Below are 24,103 nucleotides of genomic sequence, written 5' to 3'. Positions count from 1 at the left end.
TCTACACTTTATATGGGGAGGCAAAAGACACAGACTAGTCAACAAGATACTGGAGAAGAACAAATTTGGACAACTGACACTGCTGAACTTGGGGCCTTACTGTAAAGCTACAGTAATCAAGACAGTGTGATATTGGCAAAAGAAGAGATAAATACATCAGTGCAACAGAAAGGACAGCTAAGAGACAGCCCCGCATAAATAGAATCAACTGATACTCGACAAAAGAACAAAAGCAATATAATAAAGAAGTAGTGGTTTCACCAGACGGTGCTGAAACAACTGACATCTACATTCAAAAAAATAAACCTAGACACAGACATTATACCTTTCAATCACATTATACCTTTCAAAAATTGACTCAAAACTGATCACAGACCTAAATATAAGACCCGAAATTAGGCCGGGTGAGGTGGCTTACAGGTGTAATCCCAGCACTGCGGAAAGCCGGGGTGGGAGAATTGAGTGAGTATAGGAGTTCAAGACCAGCCTAGGCAACATGGTAAAACCTCATCTCTAGAGAAAATACAAAAAATTACCTAGGCATTGTGGCATGTGCCTGTAGTCCCAGCGACTCGGGAGGCTGAAGTGGATCACCTGAGCCCAGGAGGTCTAGGCTGCAGTGAGCCGTGATTGTGTCACTGCACTCCAGCCTGGATGAGACAGAGTGAATTCTAAAATTATAAGAATTCCAGGAGATGCTCTTCTCTTAGCGATCTGAGCTAATCTGTTAAAATGGTTCACTATTCACTTGACTCAGAGAACCCCACAAAATCATACAAATCAAGAGGTTCAAGTCTTCATATTCACTTTAAGAATGCTTGTGAAACTGCCAGGCCATCAGGGTATGCATATACGAAAAGTCATGACGTATCTGAAAGGTGTCTCTTTACAAAAAACAGTGTGTACCATCCCAACATTACAATGGTGGAGTTGGCAGGTGTGCCCAGGACAAGCAATGGGGCTGGATGGAAGGTTGGTGACCCAAAAAGAGTGAGGAATTTTTCCTTAAAAATGCAGAGAGTAATGCTGAACTTAGGAATTTCAATGTAGATTCTCTGGTCAAGTGAATAAAACTCCTAACACGTGCCGCTGGATCTACGGAGCTCATCATCGGATTAACCCATGCATGAGCTCTCCCTGCCACATTGAGACAATCCCTACTGAAAAGGAACAAAGTGCTTTTAAACCAGAAGAGGAAGTTGCCCAGAAGAAAAAGATACCCCAGAAGAAACTGAAGAAACAAAAACTTACCGCATGGGAGTAAATTCAGCATTAAAATAGATGCAATTAAAAGTAAAAGAAGAAAAAAAAAAATTCCAGGAGATAACAGGAGCAAAATCTAGATGACCTCAGGTTTGGTGATAAATTTTAGATACCAAAATAATGATCCATGGAAGTTAGTTAGACTTCATTAAAATAAAAAAAAACTTCTCTGTGAAGGACACTGCCAAAAGAATAACAGGACAAGCCCCAAGCTGGAAGAAAATATTTGCAAAAGACATATCTGATAAAGGACTATTGTCCAAAATATGCAAATAATTCCTAAAACTCAATAGTAAGAAAACAAACAATGATTTTTAAGTGGGCCACAGATCTCTATAGACAGCTCACAAAGAAAAAATTTGCAAATGACTAATCAGGCCAGGAAAAGATGCACCACATCATATGCCATCAGAAAAACACAAACTAAAACACGAGATAGCACAGTACACTGATTAGGATGGCTAAAGTCCAGAACACTTACAATACTCAACACTGGCGAGGATATGGAACAACAGAATCTCTCATTCACTGCTGGTGGAAATGCAAAATGGTACAGCCACTCTTGAAGACAGTTTGGTGTTTTCTTACAAAACTAAACATACCCTTGCCATAGGATCCAGCAATTGTGCTCCTTGATATGTACCCAAAGGAACCGAAAATTTATGTTTACACAAAAAGCTGTGCACAGATGTTTACAGTGGTTTTCTTCACAATTGCCAAAGCTGGGACACAACCAAGATGTCCTTCCATAGGTAAATAGATAAATGAACTGTGGTACATCCCCACAACAGAATATAAATCAGTGCTAAAAAGAAATGAGTTATTAAGCCATGAACAGACACGAAGGAAATGCAAATGCATATTACTAGACAATTTGAAAAACCTACATTCAGTACGATTCCAACTATAAAACATCCTGGAAAAGGTAAAACTATGGAGACAGTAAAAAGATCAGTGGTTGCTAGGGATTAGTGTAAGAATGGAAAAAATCAGGGGAACTCAGAGGATTTTTAGGGCAATGGAGCTATTCTGCATGATACTTTAATGATGAATACATGTCATTATACCTTTGTCCAATCCCACAGAATGTACCACATCAAGAGTGAACCCTATGGTAAACTATGGACTTTGGACATCGATAACCTGTCAATTAGGCTATCAACTGTAACGAGTATACCATTGTAGTGGGAGATGTTAGTAATGGAGGAGGCAATTTATCGTCAGGGGAGGCAGAAGATATGAATAGGTGAAGATGTATCTGCTATTTTCCTTTCAGTTTTGTTGGGAACTTAAAATTGCTTTAGAAAACTAAAATTTTTGCCTGAAATATTTTTTCCGCAGAGAGAACCCAATAAGCCACTAACTCCATTGGCTGAGATGAATGAATTTATTGGACTGAATTCAATGAACACCTCTTTAGGAACCTACGGTTCACCAAGCTCTGTTCTGGGTGTTAAGAGACATTTCGATAACTAAGGCACGTTGCCCTTAGGCCCACAGTCTAGAAGGGAAGACACAGGCACCTCACCAATTTTAACAAAGTCCTAGAAGTAGTGTGGAGGGAACAATTTGGAAAGGGAGCTCAACACAGAAGGTGACACTTAGTTGGGTTCTGAGAAGTAAGAAAGAATAAGCAGAGGGAGTGCAGGGAGTGCAAGAAGAAAGAAGGATTTCACCCAAGTGAAGAGCGTGACTGTGAGGGAGACAGAAGGAATCTTTATGATGTACTGTGGGGATTATTAATATTCCAGTGTGACTGGAGCCAAGATTATGTGAGCTAGAGAGGAAAGGTCAGGGGTAGGGAGCCAAGGAGCAACAGTGACCATAATTGTTTTGGTGTAATAATAGCTATGTTGGTACATGTCTTTGTGATTTGTTGGAAGAGCTCTGTAAGAATAGATTGGAAAGCCAAGTGTGGTGGCTCATGCCTGTAATCCCAACACTTGGGAGGCCTGGGTGGGAGGATGGCCTGAGTCCAAGAGTTCAAGACCAGCATAAGCAACATGGTGAGACCTTGTCTCCACTTAAAAAAAAAAAAAAAATTAGACTGACGCCCTTTTTGGCCTCAGCCCACCTGCACCCAGGTGAAATGAAAAAAAAAGAAAAGAAAAAAAATTAGCCAGGCATGGTGGTGTGTGCCTGTAGTCTCAGCTACTAAGGAGGCCCAGGTGGTAGGATTGCTTGAGCCCAGAATCAAACTTAGATTACCTCGTAGCCTTACTGTTTCAAATCTTTACTGCTTTGTTTATTTTGGTGAAATACAAAGGCGTTATTATTTCAATGTACTATAGCTTTAAATGTGATCTCATTATATGGTCCAAGAGAAAAGCAGGAAATTCAGAAAAAGGAATAAATGACAACGGGAAATAGACTCATTTATATGGAAAAACTCTAAAAGGAGCACAATGCTAGCCCTGTGTTATAAATTAACAAAAAGTCTAAAGAAGGCAAGTGTAATAATGATTTCAACTGACATTTGGAATTACCCTCAGTCTTTGCAGTATAAATGGCAGAATATACCACTTCTGAATTCTACTGCTAACCACAGGGAAGGAGAATGCACAATTCCTTCAGAGCCGGGATTCTTAGCCTTTTGTGGGTAGTCACTGTTCCTCTTTGAGGAGGTCAAGAAAGTTGTGGACCGCTTCTTCAGAAAAATGAATGCAAACATGCTCACACACCATATATACAGTACGATATGTAATTGTCAGGGTTCTAGAGGGACCTGTCTTTTTAAACTTTTTACCTCCAATGCAAGATGCTCACACACCATATACACAGTATTATATACAATTGTTGGGGTTCTAGAGGGGCCTGTCTTTTTAATCTTTTTACCTCCAATGTAAGACATATAGGGGATGCTCAAGAAGTATGTCCTTAGTGATTGAGCAAATAAATGAATAAGGCATTATACTTATATATCATGATCAAAATGCAAGCATCTCCAATAGAAGTAGGTAAAGTATTAGCACCCATTAATATGAATTCATTTGTCATAGTGTTTCTAAACCCTAGCTGCATATTATAGTCTTCTATGGAAAGAAAGGAGCTTTAAATAATATATGTGTGACTAGGTGTGGTGGCCCATGCCTGTAATCCCAGAACTTTGGGAGGCTGAGGCAGGAGAACTACCTGAGGTCAGGAGTTTGAGACCAGCCTGGCCAACATGGTGAAAGCACATCTCTACTAAAAACACAAAAATTAGGTGTGGTTGTGGTAGTGTGTGCCTGTAATCCCAACTACTCAGGAGGCTGAGGTAAGAGAATTGCTTGAACGCAGGAGGTGGAGGTTGCAATAAGCCAAGATCACAGCATTACAATCCAGCCTGGGCAACAGAGCAAGACTCCATCTCAAAATAAATAGATAAATAAATAAATAAATAAATAAATATTGTATGTGTGTGTTGGCGCGCGTGCGCGTGCACACACACACACACACACCCTTTTTTTTTTTTTTTTTTAAATAGAGATGGAGACTTCCTATATGGAGACTAGCCAGGCTAGTCTTGAACTCCTGGCCTCAAGTAATCCTCCTGCCTTGGATTCTCAAAGCGGTGAGATTATAGGCTCGTGCCTATAATCAGCCAATACAAGTGTATTTTTTTATGAGCCCGGGGTCTCATTGCATTACACAGCTTGATCTCAAACTCCTGGGCTCAGATGATCCTCCTGCCTCAGTCTCCCAAGTAACTGGGATTATAGGCACGTGCCACCATGCCTAGCTCCAGTTTAAAACAATATCGATGGCTGGGCCCCACCCCAGAACAATTGAATGAAAATCTAAGAGGTGAGGCCTGGACATGAGTATTGTTTTTACAACCTCTTTGGATTATTCCACTGTGCAGACAGGGCTGAAATCAATGTAGTAGGTTACAAGCTGTGTCGGTAGAGACAAAGAATATGGGAGCTTCCCGGTAGCTGAACACGTGGAGGTTTCTGGAGGGTGGCAAGCTAAGAGAGGGCATGAAGCTCCATGTTTGTTCCCCCATACCTTGCCCTACCTGTCTCTTTATCTGTATCCTTTGCAATATCATTTATACTCTGGTGTCACATGCATCCCAGGCCTAGGGAATCAGAGCCCAGTGGTGTTGAGGTGACTGTAGAAAATGCCTGCAGCTGGCGCCACTCTCAGCCAGCTGAGAACTAACATATGGGGAGCGTCCTGGGAGCCCAGCCAGGTTCCTCTGGGGCCACTGCTACAGTAGTGATCCCTGACCAGCCAGAAGCCAGCCCTGGGGCATGGGGTTCTGGGCAGAGACTGGCAGTGATGGGGGCGGGCAGGTGATTAGATATTGAAAGTATGTAGGAGGGTGCTATGGGCAGGTAGAGATGACAAGACAAGCTTTGCTCACTGCATAGCTTTGCCCAGGGCTGCCCCTGGTGCAGAGAAACTGAAGCCACGGTTGGGGGGATGAAAACAGAGCAGTTTCCAGATCACTTCTGTTTTCCCCTTACATCAGACACACATGTCAATCCTGAAAGTCCCAGGTGCCCACTTCTGCTGTACTTGGCACATAGAAATGCTGACTGAAACCACAGTCAGGGCAGCAGAAACTGCTCTCACAGAGTCCTGGCAGCAGCTCAAACAGGTGCCCTTTCTGGGCCAACAGAAATCAACTGTGGGGGTGTCTGTGTTGAAGACAGAGACAGGCTAGCAAGTTTATGGAAAGAAGAGTGGTACTGCTCTCCTCGAAAAGAAGAATAGATAACTTTAAGTTAATCATTCCCCTTAAAAATAGAAAGCACTCTGTACATGTTAGCAACTGTTATTCTTTCACCTTAGTCTCAGTTTTGCCCTCTCTGGACAATAGACGTATTGAGCATAATCTGATTGCTTTGGTCGTGTGTACTGACGTAGACTCCCTTATGTGATAATGATGTAGGATCACGAGCCACTACTTCCACGGCGGGTGTAGAATTCAGGATTGCCTCAAATGACTCCACTGGGGAGGATTTGGAAGCAAGGAGAGTCAGAGCATCACGGTTCAAAGACTTTGAAGGCATTTTCCCAGTAATTCTTTGAAGATTTACTCTGGGACACAGTAAGCTGGTAGCAAGCACCGAGGTGGAGAGAGAAAGAGAGTGAGGGTGTGTGTCTGTGTCTGTGTGTGACACCCAAGGCAGTCTCTGCTTGATATTCTATAACTCTTCCCCTCTGCATCTTGGCAGGGTTTTGTTTCAACAAATGGTGGAGCTGAAGAGCTGAAACCTCCATTTATAAAGTTTGACCTACTCAGAAAATTGTTAACACTGCTTTCCACCATTTAAACCTGAGACCAGTCCACTGGTCAATTTCTTACCTGAACTGCCCAGTGGAGAGCTGTTTTAAAGTCTTTATCCACAAGGGTGGGGTCTGCCCCCTTCTTCAGCAGCATTTGGGTGTGTTGAGGCTGGTTGTGGAAAGCCGCCCAGTGGAGTGGTGTCATTCCCTGCAAAACAACAGTCAGAGAGGACGGAGATGAGCACTGCCTCCCAAGAAGAAAACTGGAGCTCACACTTTCTCCCCAGGCCGGGGGGCCATCGCCAGATGCATTGGTTGCTGCCTGCTCATTCATTCCTTCATGTAACTATTCATTCATTCTTCAATTTATCTATTCATTCAACAGTATTTATTGCGCTTCTGCTTTGTGCTAGGCAAGCAGGTGTTCAGGATACAAAAGTTAATAAGATAAATGAAATCCTTACCCTCATGGAAATTGCTCTGTGGTAAAGGAATCAGCCATTAAATGTGCAAACACAGGTCAAACAATCTTCCGGACTGAGAAATGCTATGAAGAATGCACATGGGATGCTGCTGAGAGAGTAACCAAGGGTGGCGGAACTGCTCCAAACAGGCCTCTGTGAGAACTGGTGGAAGAGGACAGCCAGCAGCAAGCACAGAGGCAGAGAGTAAGTTAAAGGAAGGCCCCTGTGACTGGAGTCACCCTGGAGTGCAGTTCCCCACCACCAGGGCAGGGACACTGTCTGTTTTCCTCTATCTCCAATGCCTAGACCAGAGGCTGGAGAAATAGCTATTGAAGGAATGAATGAGGTAGGAGGGGAAGAGAGCAATGTGAAATGAGATTGGAGAGGGAGGCAGGGGCTGATCCTGGGAGGGTGGGATGGAGGATAACTGTCTCTGCATAAGGCATTTGGATTTTATTCTAAATTCAGTGGAGAGACAGTGAAGGATTTTAAGAGGTGTTGGGATGATCAGATGTACACTGTTTAGAAGAAATCACTCTGTGGGAGCTTGGAGAACAGAAGTGGATGAATGAATCTGGTGAATCCCAGCATCTTTCAGAGTTTAAGGTCATATGGGTTAGATAAAATTTAACAGTAAGTGAGCTTATGCTGAGAAATGGTGGCCAAGAAGAGCCAGCGTTATTTGAGAGTATATACGATGAAAAGATTGGCTCTTCTCCTTGCTCACTTATCTCAGTTCCATGAAATGTATCTGGAATGAATTGAGATGAAGATGCCTGAAAAAGGGGGCAGCTCTGAAGACTGTCTTTTTATAGTTATCTCTGGAGATAGCATAAAGCTAGGAGACACCACCTTGGCTTTCTCTGTTCCTTCCAGGGTATGCTGCGTGGAGAAGATGGGCCTCACCCTGGGCAGGAGCACATTAGTAATAGTCCAGAGCTAATATTTATTGATCTAGAGGCATTTATGAATTCTTATATCTATTGTCTCATTTCATCCTCTAAATAATCTTCTGGAGTAGGTATTGTGGTGATGTCTATTACATGTTCACCAAGCTCTGTTTCCTCTTCCTCCAGGGCACACCAACAGATAATATTCGCCAGCCTCCTTGCAGATAGGTGCAGCTGCATGACTGAGTCCTTGCCATTGGAATGTGGATGGAGGAGATGGAAACCTTCCCCGGGCCTGGTCTACAAGAACAGCCTATGTGTTCCTCCACATCTTCTCTTTTTCCTCATATATCAACAGAATGCAGAGGAGGACAAGGTTCTAGAAGATGCTGGAACCACGTGATTGAAAAGCCTGGGTTTCTGATTGATGAGAGAGAACAGGACCACTCTGCCAAACAGCACTGGACTATGATATGAGCAAGAAATAAGCTTTTATTGCGTCAGGCTACTAAGATTTCGAGTAGTTTGCTACAGCAGTTAGCTAGCTCTAACGGGTGCGATTGTCCTTCTTATTTTATAGAAGAGGAAGCTGAGCTCTAGAGAAATTCCCGAGTGTGTAAGTGCTCATGGAACTGACTCTAGGGTTTGAGGTTTGTGAGACACTGGAATTAGAACGTTAAATCCCCTCAACTGGTTCCATATTTTAAACCCTCATATTATGGTTTGCTTTCAAGTTTCAAGCTTCAAGTGTCATATGACAATCAGCGTCCAGAGATACCCCTGAGGATATTTCAAGCAATTGGTTCCATATGAAAAAGAATCCTGGTCTAAAAGCAATGGAACTTCTTCTTTTTTTTTTTTTTTTTTTTTTTTTTTTAGATGGAGTCTCACTCTGTCACCCAGGCTGGAGTGCAGTGGCACAATCTCGGCTCACTGCAACCTCCATTCCCTCCCTGGGATTCGAACGATTCTCTTGTCTCAGCCTCCTGAGTAGTTGGGATTACAGGTGCCTGCCACCGCGCCTGGCTGATTTTGTATTTTTAGTAGAGACGGGGGTTTCAACATCTTGGCCAGGCTGGTCTTGAACTCCAGACCTCATGATCCACCCACCTTGGCCTCCTAAAGTGCTGGGATTACAGGTGTGAGCCACCGCGCCTGGCCCGGAACTTCTTATTCTTATTCCAATAGCTGAATATTTACTTGGAAATCGGAATAGCTCAGTGCATTCTAATTGGTCCTCTTCATTTTTAACTGGGCATGCTGGAGTTAGAAATCTAACGCAAAGGGACCAGGCGTGGTGGCTCACGCCTGTAATCCAACCACTCTGGAGGTCAAGGTGGGCAGATCACTTGAGGTCAGGAGTTCAAGACCAGCCTGACCAACATGGTGAAACCCCATCTTACGGAAAAAAAAAAAAAAGAAAGAAATCTAACACAAGGGAATTATATTTTAAAACTAAATTATATTTTAAAAATTATGCACGGATAGACTCTTTCCCAGTTCTTAGTCTCATTTGCTTCAGAGTCATTGGTTTCATCATGAAGTGCCAAAAGTTTTCAAGTTATTGGAGTGTAAATTGCATGACAGCAGTGCCTTTGTCTGCCTGTCTGAATTCCTAGATCCTAGAACGGTGCCAGGCACATTGTAGATGTGGAGTAAATACTTACTAAATGAATGAATGACTTACTGTGCTCCAATGAATTCCACTTTTTTTTTTTTTTTTTTTTTTTGCGATGAAGTTTCACTCTGTCACCCAGGCTTGAGTGCAATGGCATGATCTTGGCTTACTATAACCTCTGCCTTCTGGGTTCAAGTGATTCTCCTGCCTCAGCCTCCCAAGTAGCTGGGATTACAGGTACCCATCACCATGCCCAGCTAATTTTTGTAGTTTTTAGTAGAGATGCCGTTTCACCATGTTGGCCAGGCTGGTCTCGAGCTCCTGACCTCAGGTGATCAGCCTACCTCAGCCTCCCAAAGAGCTGGGATTACAGGCATGAGTCATAGCACCTGGCCGAATTTCTTTGTAAAAATTTGGCTTTGCTTTTTAAAATCATACACAGAAGAAAGGCAGAACATGGGGCTGGGCGCGATGGCTCATGCCTGTAATCCCAGCACTTTGGGAGGCCGAGGAGGGTGGATCATGAGCTCAAGAGATCGATACCATCCTGGCCATTACGGTGAAACCCCATTTTTACTAAAAATAACAAAAATTAGTTGGGCGTTGTGGTGTATGCCTGTAGTCCCAGCTATCTGGGAGGCTGAAGCAGGAGAGTCACTTGAACCTGGGAGGTGGAGGCTGTAGTGAGCCGAGATCATGCCACTGCACTTCAGCCTGGAGACAGAGCAAGATTCTGTCTCAGAAAAAAGAAAAAAGAAAAGAAAAGAAAAGAAAAAAGGCAGGACATGACTTCTCCTTTATAGACAATTTGTCTGCTATGATCATTATTACCAACTCATTAGTTGAAACTTGTCAGGATTCTTGATGAGAGCTCCAAATAATCTTGTCCTTTTTAGTACTGTACTGTTTCCCATCCAATTACTAACCAGGCCTAACCCTGCTTAGCTTCTGAGGTCAGGTGTGTTCAGGGTGGTATGGCCACAGACCACTGCACTGTCAAAAGTGAGGTAGATGGCAATGGCTATGTGCAGAAGTATGATTTACTGATGTGAGAATTCAGTGTGAAAATGTGATTGTGAATTAACTATGGTTATGCAATGTTAATTATTGTCTCCTATAGTTTTAAGCTTTAAGAGTTATTCTCCTAAAACAACCATAAGAAAACCCCCCTCAAAACCCAAGTCTTTCACATTTTGGTCAAGGAGCGGGGTGGGAGGAGGGCTATCACTTATCATACACCCGCTTGCTGCCAAGAGCTTTGTGTATGCTGTTTCATAGAATCTTTACAATGATCTGAAGGGTACAGCTGAAGTAATTTGCCTAAGGACACTGACTGAATCCATGGTAGAGCTAGGGTTCAGTGCTTGTTACTTTGACTCTGGAGAAAAAATACTTTTTCCACACATCATACCGGTAGAATTTCATTTTGGAAATGAGCTCAGATGCTGAAAAATTCCTTTCTCTGTGATTGTAGCTGGATTCAAGTTTGTCTTACTTTCTAAAATTATGGTTCTTACTAGTGTAAGGATTGGTACTCTATATTATTTGTTTTCTTTTTTTGTTCGTTTGTTTTTTAAAAAATATATCTTAACTTTTTCTTTTTTTATAGGCACCTGGTTTCACCATGTTGGTCAGGCTGGTCTCGAACTCCTGACCTCAGGTGATCCTCCCCCCTTGGCCTCCCAAAGTGCTGGGATTACAGGCATGAGCCACTGCACCCAGCCATATTATTTGTTTCACTTGGCATTGCCTCAAGGCTCCTCCTGAGAGTGCAGTTGACAAACATTTATTTTTGTTAGTTGTATATATATACATAATACTTATTCTACCCCCCATTCCCCTCAACCACAAAATTTGGGACATCTCTAAAATAACTGGTGATCTTCTGAATGGCTCCACATCAAGACCCGAATGACTTCATTACTTTTCTAAATCCTTATGTAATATAAAGGGGTTGTGAACATTCGGTCAAGGCAAGAGAAATTTCCTGCTACTTTTTTTTCTTCAGTTGGGCTAATGAGAAATAAAAATAAATCCTCTTAGGGTTAATAACGTGAAAACCAAACTTTCAAAAGCAGTTCAAGGGCAGTGGTTGATATTGCACACTTCATTTGAGAACATTTTCCTATAACTACTTCCTTCTCCTTTCTTCTTCTTTCTTCAGCTTCTGTTGAGCCTGCAGAAATTGTAGTTTGTAGCTGTTTTTTTTTTTTTTTTTTTTTGAGATGGATTCTCACTCTGTCACCCAGGCTGGAGTGCAGTGGCTTGATCGTGGCTCACTGCAACCTCTGCTTCCTGGGTTCAAGTGATTCTACTGCCTCAGTCTCCTGAATAGCTGGGACTATAGGCATGTGCCACCATGCCCAGCTAATTTTTTGTGTTTTTAGTAGAGACAGAGTTTCACCATGTTAGCCAGGATGGTCTCGATCTCCTGACCTTGTGATCCACCTGCCTAAGCCTCCCAAAGTGCTGGGATTACAGGCTTGAACCACCACGCCCAGCCTGTTGTCTTATGTTAAAATTCTGATGACCAGTTAAGGAGCAAACATCAGGCCTGGAGAATGGTTGGTATATGCACTGAGCAGTGACAGAAATCACGATTAAGCCGTGATGCACATAAAGGCAGATGCTATGGTATCTTCACTGTGGTATATCCCCTGAACTGAGCACACAGTAAGTGTTCAAGAAATGTTTATGGGAAGAATTAGTTCGGAATTGCAGCTTATTGAAGGTCACTTGGACTCATAGGGACTATAAAATCAGAGTCTGATGGATAAGATAGCCATTTGTGTCCAAGTTATGGAGACCTTTCCAACTAGCTACTTTGAAGTATCTAGGAGCTGAGAGTCTAGCAGTCACTATCAGACATGTTGCAACAAACACCTAGATGGCTCTGGTGACAGAATTCTACTCTTCTGAAAATCAAAAAATACTGTCAGGAGGAACTCACATTCAGTTAAGAATATAGGCTGAGCACGGTGACTGATGCCTGTAATCCCAGCAAATTGGGAAGCCAAGACAGGCAGATCATGAGGTCAGGAGTTCGAGACCAGCCTGACCAACATGGTGGAACCCTGTTTCTACTAAAAATACAAAAATTAGTTGAGTGTGGTGGTGGGCACCAGTGATCCAGCTACTCAAGAGGCTGAGGCAGGAGAATCCCTTGAACTCGGGAGGCGGAAGTTGCAGTCAGCCGAGACTGTGCCACTGCTCTCCAGCCTGGGCGACAGAGTGACACTCTGTCTCAAAAAAGAAAAAAACAAAAAAAGAATATAAGCTCTTCAGAATGTTTTGAGGGCAAATGTTAGGTTTTGGTTGACTTGGGATCCGATTTTAGATTGGACAGATTGGACAAAATGTATGTTCTAACTGTTGGGTGCATAGTAGGTTGCTTTAGAACAGCGTCTTGTGTTGATGAGTAATTCTGTGCCTTGGACCTGTGCCACCACAATTTCAGTTAAAGGCTTACAAGTCCCATCAGCTTCTCAGAACTGTTTTTTTTTTTGTTGTTGTTGTTTCAAAACCACCTTTGTGTTTTCTGAACCAGAAATCTGCTTTAGTGCTTAGCAGGTTTCATGTTTCAGAACTGTACTTTTAGAGTGTCTCTAGCCAACACTGAAAGGCACAGAGAGAAAAATGTTGATGTGGCTGGGTGCTTGGTTTGTTCCTCGTCTTGATTGTCAGTCGGGAGTGGGGTGGTATAGAGGGAGAGTTAAGAATTATAGCAGGTGTCTGGTGGCTGAGAAGTCAGTAAACAATTCCAGATGCTTTGAAGGATCTAGAATTTCCAGCTGCTTGGCTCTGGTTGACATTTAAAAATTCACATATGTAATCCTCTAATCACATATGACCACCCCCCACAAAAGTTATACAGGGTCTCCCTTAGACGAAAAATTGGAATGAATGATGTACTTTAAAAGCAGATCTAGTTTTAAAAACTAGATGGTGTTACAAGTACAGTAATGAAAGCCATTTTCTTTCATTTTTATTTGGAAAACAATCTTACATACCAGAAAGCTTAGTAAATTAATTCGTTGTCTTTGTTTTGGAATTGCCTAAACTGGATAGACAAACAATGAGCATCACAATAGCCAAATATTATAACTGAAGGCCAAGAATACTCTGAGGTTGAATTTTAGGGCACTAAGAAGGGCTGCTAATAATGATACTGTTTAAAAACTATCACTTCCTCCCTGTAATAATTATAAGAATAATATGCCTGACATTTAAAAAAAAAAGACTTTAGAATGTGAATTTTCATAATTTAAATAAGATAAGAAAAGCAATAAAACGAAATTAGGCTATGGAAGTCTAGGAAGTCTAGGAGCCAATTCTTTTTTTTTTTTTTTTTTTTTTTTTGAGACAGAGTCTCGCTCTGTTGCCAAGCTGGAGCGCAGTGAAGTGACCTTGGCTCACTGCAATGTCCGATTCCCTGGTTCAAACGATTCTCCTGCCTCAGCCTCCTGAATAGCTGGGATTACAGGCATGTGCCACCACGCCCAGCTAATTTTTGTATTTTTAGTAGAGATAGGTTTCACCATGTTGGCCAGGATGGTCTTGATCTCCTGACCTCGTGATCCACTCACCTCCGCCTCCCAAAGTTCTGGGATTACAGGCGTCAGCCACTGTGCCCAGCCCTAGGAGCCAATTCTAACAAGAACAAATTTACAAAACAAAGCCTTTAGAATAGAAGCCCAAGTTGTTATATTTCTTTCTCAACAAAAAGCCCATCTACATTCTTCTGCACTAAATTGTAAACTTCATCAGAGTGGGGATGAAGCCTACATGAGACATGGCAGGTATCAAAGAAATATTTGTTGAAGAAATAAAATAAAACAATTTTCCAGTTCCAGGTAGATCACTTTGGGAGGCTATAGAATTATTCTACTCATTGCTCAAATACTTTTGGAAAATCTATTTTTTTTTTTTTTTTTTTTTTTTTTTAGATTGCCAGTAGAGCAAGAGCTCCCTATCCATGGACAGAAATAAGGATATGTGAGCTTCATCAGAGAAATAATTACATCTTTATTTTCACTAACTTCTAATTGAAATTTAACATCTTTTTCAATCATGAATATAGGCAACAGCCTGCAGTAGTATCAACAGTACCTGTGACTTTGCCACCACCATAAATTACAGATGCCATCCTCTTACATTAGTTATTGCAGATATCTCAGAACCTTTACATGCCTCACTGTCTCACTACTTCAACTGTAGTAGCTTGTGTTCTTACCATCGAATCTTATTTAATACATTAATTTAAAAATCTTATATATTATTATTATAAATTTTTTCTTTAAAATGTTTTCCAGCTTGGGCAACATGGTGAAATTCTGCCTTAAAAAAAAATTAGTCAGGTATGGTGGCATGAGCCTTGGAGGCAGAGGCTGCAATGAACTCAGATTGCACCACTGTACTCCAGCCTCACAGAGAACCTATCTCAGTAAATAAATAAATAAATAAATATGCTAGGCACGGTGGCTCCTGCCTGTAATTCCTGCACTTTTGGAGAATGAGGTGCGTGGATTGTTTGAGATCAGGAGTTTGAGACCAGCCTGGCCAACATGGTGAACCTCTGTCTCTACTAAAAATACAAAAATTAGTCAGGCGTGATGGCAGGTGCCTGTCATCCCAGCTACTCAGAAGGCTGAGGCAGGAGAATCATTCTACTCATCCGGGAGGTGGAGGTTGCAGTGAGCCAAGATCGCACCATTACACTCTCGCCTGGGTGACAAAGAGAGCCTCTGTCTCAATAAGTAAATAAATAAATAATGTTTTGAAAACTGTATTTTAATATATTGATTTCTTTTGTCATCTGATATATTTTATTTTCTGTAATTTCAGATATTTTTCTTTTTTGATATTTTTTTTCTTTTTAAAAAAAGTTTAAATAGAGATGGGTTTTGCCATGTTGCCCAGGCTGATCTCGAACTTCTGAGCTCAAGCAATCCTCCTGCCTCAGCCTTCCAAAGTGCTGGGATTACAGGTGTGAGTCATGGCACCCTGCCTAATTTCTAGTATTTTTCTGAGAAGTTATCTATACTTTTCACAAACACATGAAAATATGTCCATGTCATAAATATGGGTAAGAGCCATAAAATAAAATAAGATGAATTTCCTTGAATTTAATTTTTTTTTCTTTTTAGGCACATGTTATATCTAGATATAACATATACCTGGGCCAGGCTCCATGGCTCATGCCTATAATCCCGGCACTTTGGGAGGCCAAGGCAGGTGGATCACTTGAGGACAGGAGTTCGAGACCAACCTGGCCAACCTGGTGAATCCCCATCTTCACAAAAAATACAAAAATTAACTGGGCATGGTGGCAGGCACCTATAATCCCAGCCACTCAAGATGCTGAGGCAGGAGAATCACTTAAACCTGGGAGGCGGAGGTTGCAGTGAGCCAAGACCATGCCACCGCATTCCAGCCTGGGTGACAGAGTTAGACCGAATCTCAACAACAACAAAATGTATGTATGTGTATATACATATATGTGTATATAATTTTTGTGCCTCACTATGTGCAAGTTACCAAGCTAGATTCTAGGGGAAAAAAGATGAAAAAGACATGGTCTGCCTCTCAAAATTTACAGGGTTCGGGAAAGAGTGGCAGAGGGAGATGGGGCTCCTGAGTAGTGATCACCATACTCCATTTTTTTTTTTTTTAGATGTTCAGTCTTAGGCTAAAACTTCTGGTGCATTAAAAACTTCTGCTTTATTATTTTACCTTTTGCTAACTGTAAAGTTATAAATTTCCAGAGTCAGGGACTCTTTCTTCTGCTTTTGGTTATATCTCAGGAATGTGGTAAGCAGAAGTGGTGCTGAGCATTATGTCCAAACGTTCACATTTGTTTTTGCAGCTTAAATGTTGTTTTTCTTTCTTTCTTTCTTTTTTTTTTTTTTTAGAAACGGGGTTTCACCATGTTGGTCAGGCTGGTCTTGAACTCCCAACCTCAGGTGATCCGCCCGCCTTGGCCTCCAAAGTGTTTGGATTACAGGCGTGAGCCACCACGCCCGGCCTTAAATGTTTTTTTCTGAGTGCTTCTACAATTGAAGTTTGGATTGTCAGACTGCTCACAAAAATCTACTTACATAAGAATATGCATTTAATATAGCCTAAATATATATATATATCCTAAATGCCGTGCGTAACAGTGCTTCTATGGATAAATGCGTTCAAAGTTCTAACCCCGATGTCAATAGCTCAGAGCTCTTCTTGACAAAACATTCTTCTTGTCAAGGCTAAAATGAGAGCAAGAGATGTTAGTTTCCATTTAACTACAGGCAGCTGCAACAGACAAGCCTCCTTCTATGTCGGTGATTCACCTGAGGTCTTGTTTTGAAGAACAAAAGCACAAAGGACAGTCTGACCTATCTCGCTTTTTCCAGTGTTAACCACAGTGTGGACAGCTTTATAAGTCACTTTATAATGAAGCAGTGTGGTTTAATGAAACAGGAAAAATAAAAAGATCATTGGAACAGAGCGGAGTTAAAAAATGAAACCACGTATTTAAAAAAGTCTTGTAACAAACAAAAAAAATAATTTAGCATAATGTAATCCAGTTCTTGGGAGTAGAGAAGGACTTTTTTAAAAAGACATCAAAAAAAAAAAAGCAGAAATAAACAAGAATGATCATTTTAATTGTATCAGATTTTTACATTTCTAAATAAGAAAAGATACTATGAACTGTTCTAAAATACCAATAGCCTATGAAAAAGTACTTACAACCCAACAGCAAAGGATTCATATTCAGAATATAAAACAAACTCCTATAAATCAATAAGAAAATGGCAGTCCAGTGGATCAGTGGACAAAGAATGTAAACAGGCAAGTCATAAAAGAAGATAAAATAGAGACCATTATATCTATGAAATGATGCTCATCTCATTAATCAGGAAAATGCAAATAACAAGAAAACCCAGCAGCAACTGGGAAAAGACCACTAACAACAACACCACCACCACACAGCTATTTTGGGGGAATAATTAGGCAGTGTGTATCAAAAATAACAACACACTCTTTACTACCCAGCAATTCTTTTTTCTTTTTTTTTTTTTTTGAGATGGAGTTTTGCTCTTGTTACCCAGGCTGGAGTGCAATGGCGTGATCTCCGCTCACCCCAACCTCTGCCTCCTGGGTTCAAGCAATTCTCCTGCCTCAGCCTCCCGACTAGCTGGGACTACAGGTGCGTGCCACCATGCCCAGCTAATTTTTGTATTTGTAGTAGAGACAGGGTTTCACCATGTTGACCAGGATGGTCTCGATCTCTTGACCTTGTGATCCACCTGCCCCGGCCTCCCAAAGTGCTGGGATTACAGGTGTGAGCCACCGTGCCCGGCCTCATTTCTTCTTTTTAAGAGAAATGCTTGTATAGAGTATGCAAAGAGGCATGTATAAGAAACACTCTTCAGATTGGTGTTTATGAGGGTAAAAAATTGAGATGACCTAAATATCCATCCATAGGAGAACGGCAAAGTAAGTGGAAGCATTTTGATATTATGTAACACTATGAAGCCATATATATACATACACGGGTGTGTATCAAAAATTCTAAGACAAATGCTTAACTTGAAAAAACTAAGTTGCAGAACAGACAGAATGATACCTTTTTTAAAAAAAATTAATTTAACTGTTACTCCCCACTATCCATGATACAATAGAGGCTACATCATGTTTGGGGCTCACTGAAAAAACACAGGAGAGGCCAGTCGCGGTGGCTCACACCAGTAATCCCAGCACTTTGGGAGGCCAAGGCAGGCAGAGCATGAGGTCAGGAGATCAAGATCATCCTGGCCAACATGGTGAAACCCCGTCTGTAGTAAAAATACAAAAAATTAGCTGGGCATGGTGGTGGGTGCCTTTAGTCCCAGTGACTCAGGAGGCTGAGGCAGGAGAATCACTTGGACCAGGGAGGCGTAGGTTGCAGCGAGCCAAGATCGTGTCACTGCACTTCAGCCTGGGCGACAGAGTGAGACTCCGTCTAATACATACACATACACACACACAAAAGAAAAAAGACAGGAGAGAGAAGATTACTTATGCAAAACATTGAGCAGTCAAATACCGGAACTCCACCAAAGTAATGAATGAAAAAGTCTGGGGTGTGTTCTTTCCATTTCAGAGTTGTATTTATTTCTCAATGGCAAGAGTTTTTACTGTTATAAATTTGTTGTGATTGGCTCTCACTAGCCACGACCAATAACTAAATAAATAATTGTCAAAAACAGAGTTACAGCAGAAGATTTAGTTTTAAAGTTGTTTTTTCTTTTTTCTTTCTTTCTTTCTTTCTTTTTTTTTTTTTGAGACAGAGTCTTGCCCTGTTGGCTAGGCTGGAGTGCAGTCATGCCATCTCAGCTCACTGCAACCTCCACCTCCCAGGTTCAAGCATTTCCACTGCCTGCCTCAGCCTCTGGAGTAGCTGGGGCTACTGGCATGAGCCACTATGCCTGGCTAATTTTCATATTTTTAGTAGAGACAGGGTTTGGCCATGTTGACCAATCTGGTCTTGAACTCCCGGTCTCAAGTGGTTCACTTGCCTCGGCCTCCCAAAGTGATTGTGATTGGCTCTCACTAGCAATGAGCAATAACTAAATGAAATAAATAATTGTCAAAAACAGAATTACAGCAGATTTAGTTTTAAAGTTGTTTCTACAGGCATGAGCCACAGAGCCCAGCCATTAAGATCTTAATTGACTTCATTTGCAATTCTTGAACTGGGCTTCATTCCATAAAATAGAATAAATGGCAGTGGCTCACCCCTGTAATCCCAGCACTTTGAGAGGCCGAGGTGGGTGGATGACGAGGTCAGGAGATCGAGACCATCCTGGCCAACATGGTGAAAACCCATCTCTACTAAAAAATACAAAAATTAGCTGGGCATGGTGGTGCACACCTGTAGTCCCAGCTACTTGAGAGGCTGAGGCAGGAGAATTGCTTGAACCTGGGAGACAGAGGTTGCAGTGAGCCGAGATAGTGCCACTGCACTCCAGCTTGGCGCCTGGTATTAGAGACTCTGTCTCAAAAAAAGAAAAAGAAAAAGAAATAGAATAAATGTTTTGGCTGGGCATGGCGGTTCATGCCTGTAATCCTAGCACTTTGGGAGGCTGAGGTGGGAGGATCATTTGAACCCAGGAGTTCCAGATCAGCCTCTGCAACAGAGGAAGACCTCTGTCTCTGCCAAAAACAAAAAGTGAGCTAGCCATGGTTGTCATGCCTGTGGTGCAGGCTACCTTTGGTCCCATCTACTCTGGAGGCTGAGGCAGGAGGATCGACTTGAGCCCAGGAGGCAGAGGCTGCAGTGGGCTGTGATGGAGACACTGCACTCCAGCCTAGTAAGACAGTTAAAAAAAAAATTTTTTTTTTTTCCAATGAGCACAGCTGGGGAGATTGGTTTTGTTGACAGAGAAGGGCTGAAAAAAGCAGAAGCGAAGAACAAAAAGCAGATTGGTTATTTCAAAGTTACTTTCCTTGAAAGGTGGGAACACGGAAACAGAACAATAGGAAAAAACTGTTTAACATCTGGTTCCTTTAGGTTACTTTTTCTTGTAAGGATTAAAGGCAGAGGAAACTTCATTATTAGGCTAAGTACAACTGGCCTGTTTGGGAAATTTGGCTATTACCTCTCTCCTGATTTCTTAAGTCAGATAACAACTCAGTTTCAGTTTGATGAGTTGAAACTTAAGTATGAGAGACTCCATTTTGCTATTTGGTCTGGTCTGTTGACCCAGTACAAGAGCTCAGTCAAAACCAAAATTATGTGAATGCCTCATATAATTTTTACTTAACAATACTGTATATACAAATATATTTTTAAATATGTGTATTGCTATATATTAAAAATATATACGCAGGGTGCAGTGGCTCATGCTTGTAATCCCAGCACTTTGGGAATTCAAGGCGGGCAAATTGCTTGAGTTCAGGAGTTCAAGTACAACCTGGACAACGCAGAGAAACCCCATCTCTACTAAAAATAGAAAAATTAGCCTGGCATGGTGGAGTGTGCCTGTAGTCCCAGTTACTTAGGAGGCCAGGTGGGAGGATCACCTGAGCCTGGGATGCAGAGGTTCCAGTGAGTTGACATTGCACCGTACCACTGCAGTCTAGCTGGAGCCACACAGTGAGACCCTGCCTCAAAACAAAACCATATATATACAAATACAGATACATATATACACACATACATATATGGATACATAATACACACATACATACATATATATCCTTACACAGATACATATATACTGCTGCTTTCTCTCCCCATATCTTCAGTGATTTAAAGCAAAACCTCAGAGGGAAAGATGACTGTGTTGTTAGAAACTTCTGATTTAAAAATGAGAACCAGAGCTAAGGTAGCACATTCTGGTCACTCTGCCGGTGGTATGGAAGCGGGAGCTTGGGTGGTGGAGTCCATGTGTGCATCTCTCTCTCTCTATATATATATGTATAGTATGAAAAACACAGGCCAGCATTAGTTGGTTTCAGATGGATTCCAGACAGGCTGTGAATGGACCAAAAAGGAAGCTGTGGCCATGGGTAGGAAGTGCCTTGTTGAGGCCCTTGCTCTGCTGGACCTGCTTTCTGAGCTTAAAACCCAACGGGTCTATATGCTGGTGTAACAGCAGGAGGAATCTTTTTGCAGAAGTCCCTTTGCATGAGGAGAAACCAGGGACTTTTCCAATATTTCCCATATATTCTATGCAAGATGTTACAATTACTATTCTTAGAAAGAACTGTGTCCACTTTCATTGTCTCCACCATCAGGTGCCTCCTGGGGTGGAGAAAAATAGGGAACTGTGCCTCTGATCGGGGATGTTAGATCTGCTGAGGGGTGCTTGAGTTGGAGGTTTGTAAGTGGAATTTAGCTTTAGGGTATAAATGACCAAAGTTGTCGTCTTTCTAAATAAGACCCACTTTAGGGGTTACAGCAAAGGTTGGAGGTAGAAGAAGTAATTGGCAACTTGCCCTGAAATCTAGAGGTTCATGATCTGATGACATGGACTCCGCCACTCCAGCTCCCGCTTCCACACCATGGGCAGAGTGACCAGAGTGTGCTACCTCATCTCTGGTTCTCATTTTTAAAGCAGAAGTTTCTAATGGTGCAATCCTCTTTCCTCTGAGGTTTTGCTTTAAACCACTTAAGATATGGGGAGTGAAAGCAGCAGGGGCTTTTTGATGTGGTCATTAATGCCAGTCAGAAGGTGTTTAATCAGGAGGCTCAAGAAAGATGGGGCTCTGGGCGCCATGACTCACACCTGTAATCCCAGCACTTTGGGAGGCCAGGGTGGGCAGATCACCTGAGTTCACAAGTTCGAGACCAGCCTGCTCTACATGGCGAAACTCTGACTCTACTGAAAATACAAAAATTAGTCAAGGGTAGTGGTGCATGCTTGTAGTTCCAGCTACTTGGGAGGCCGAGGTAGGAGAATTTCTTAAACCTGGGAGGTGGAGGCTGCAGTGAGCTGAGATTGTACCACTGTACTCCAGCCTGGGTGACAGAGTGAGACACTGTCAAAAAAAAAAAAAAAAAAAAAAAAAAAGACAGATGTCGGGGTGTGTCCACACAGGAGAAAGTGATTAGGAGGCTTACCCCCGACTCCTTACCTGTGGTCACCTGGCTTCCTTGTAATTAATGTAATCAGCATCTTTGTGTATGTGTATTTTTAATGTTATCAGACTTAGCGAAATGCAACCAAACCAAGCACATATTTATTTTAAAATTCTGTTAAAAACTAGGTATTTAAATTGATTTTAAGAAGCTTGTTAAGGAAATCGGCCTGGCTAAGGAAAATTAGTTGTGCATTTTTTTTTTTTTTTTTTTTTTGAGACGGAGTTTCGCTCTTGTTACCCAGGCTGGAGTGCAATGTCGCGATCTCGGCTCACCGCAACCTCCGCCTCCTGGGCTCAGGCAATTCTCCTGCCTCAGCCTCCTAAGTAGCTGGGATTACAGGCATGCACCACCACGCCCAGCTAGTTTTTTATATTTTTAGTAGAGACGGGGTTTCACCATGTTGACCAGGATGGTCTCGATCTTTCGACCTCGTGATCCACCCGCCTCGGCCTCCCAAAGTGCTGGGATTACAGGCTTGAGCCACCGCGCCCGGCAGAAAAATCCTTTTTTTTTTTGAGACGGAGTTTCACTCTTGTTACCCAGGCTGGAGTGCAATGGCGCGATCTTGGCTCACCGCAACCTCCGCCTCCCGGGTTCAGGCAATTCTCCTGCCTCAGCCTCCTGAGTAGCTGGGATTACAGGCACGTGCCACCATGCCCAGCTAATTTTTTGTATTTTTAGTAGAGACGGGGTTTCACCAGGTTGACCAGGATGGTCTCGATCTCTCGACCTCGTGATCCACCCGCCTCGGCCTCCCAAAGTGCTGGGATTACAGGCTTGAGCCACCACGCCCGGCTAGTTGTGCATTTTAAGAGTTAAGCAGATCTAACAAGACCCTGAGCTACTCCGGGGCAGCTCTGCTTAGTGTCTGAGCCACCCTCCCTCAAGAACTTTGTTGAAGAATGTTGAACAAACTTTTTGGAAGCCTTCTATTTGCAACATGACTTAAACAGCAGTTATTTTCATTGGGATTAATAATGTGGTATCTGGAGCAGGTAACCTGGAATTATTAATATTATCTCTCTGTCATCTTTTTCTTTTCTTTTTTTGGGGGCGGGGGACAGGATGTTTCTCTGTCCCCCTGGCTAGAGTGCAGTGATATGATCATATCTCACTGCAACCTTGAACTTCTGGGCTCAAGTGATCCTCCTGCTTCAGCCTCCAGAACAGGTGGGACTATAGGCATGTGCCACTACACCCAGCTAGTTTTTTAACTTTTTGTAGAGATGGGGTCTTGCTATGCTGCCCAGGCTGGTCTCATATTCCTGAGTTCAAGTGAGCCTCCCACCTTGGCCTCCCACAGGGCTGGAATTACAGGCATGAGCCCTTGTGCCCAGTCTTGTCATTATTTTCCTTTTTCTTTCTCTTTTGTCTTTAGATATAGTGTGGGGGTCTCACTATGTTGCTCAGGCTAGACTCTCAAAACTTCTGGGCTTAAGCGATCCTCCCAACTTAGCCCTGAGTAGCTGGGACCACTGGCATGGCCACCACGCCCAGCTCTCTGCTATCTTTCCCTCGAGAGAGTATGTCTTGAGCCACAGCTTGCCATCTAAGTTTCTGGGACTTGAGACTACAGGAGAGAGCAGTACGTATTTCTCAATGTCCAGACGGAAATTACAAAATTTTAGTTGTATGGTAAATGCTGAAGTACTTAATGCAATAAAATCCTTCCCTATCAGAAGCTGTGCACACCCATGGCAGGGCTAAGTTTCTGCCAAGGAGTAATAGTGAAAACAGCTCTCCTATTCAGGGTAGCAACAGAAAACCACCTTCACGTCTCCCTGTATCTTTTGAGAGGAAGCACAATGGTTCAGAAACGCCCTTCGCTTCACCCTCACAAGCAAAATGACCACTTACTGTTTGAGAGGGTGGCTCACCTCATTGTCCTGGTGATTAATCTCGCTGAGGTTCGACTGTTGCAACAGGACCGTGAGGAGCCTGTAAGGAAAAATAGGAGAAATGGCTCAAAAGAGCAGCAGTCGCGGTGCTTTTGGAATCAGTATAAAAACATGACATTAGAAAAAGCGTCAGTTGA

At 42.4% G+C, this 24,103-nt stretch overlaps 1 protein-coding gene across 2 annotated transcripts in view; it reads right to left on the bottom strand.

Annotated features, from left to right (window-relative positions):
• ANKRD55 (ankyrin repeat domain 55) overlaps window positions 1–24,103 on the bottom strand; it is a 136,933-nt gene that overhangs the window by 41,608 nt on the left and 71,222 nt on the right. For both annotated transcript variants that reach the window (XM_074385801.1, XM_074385792.1), the window contains exons 5-6: window positions 23,946–24,006; window positions 6,563–6,691 (exon numbers count right to left, since the gene is read on the bottom strand). In XM_074385801.1, coding sequence (XP_074241902.1) covers window positions 6,563–6,691; window positions 23,946–24,006 — 190 coding nt within the window. The remainder of the gene's footprint in view (window positions 1–6,562; window positions 6,692–23,945; window positions 24,007–24,103) is intronic.

The sequence above is a fragment of the Saimiri boliviensis genome, chromosome 1 (genome assembly GCF_048565385.1).
Source record: "Saimiri boliviensis isolate mSaiBol1 chromosome 1, mSaiBol1.pri, whole genome shotgun sequence".
Taxonomy (NCBI): Eukaryota; Metazoa; Chordata; class Mammalia; order Primates; family Cebidae; genus Saimiri; species Saimiri boliviensis.
This window is presented reverse-complemented; position numbering and strand designations above follow the sequence as displayed.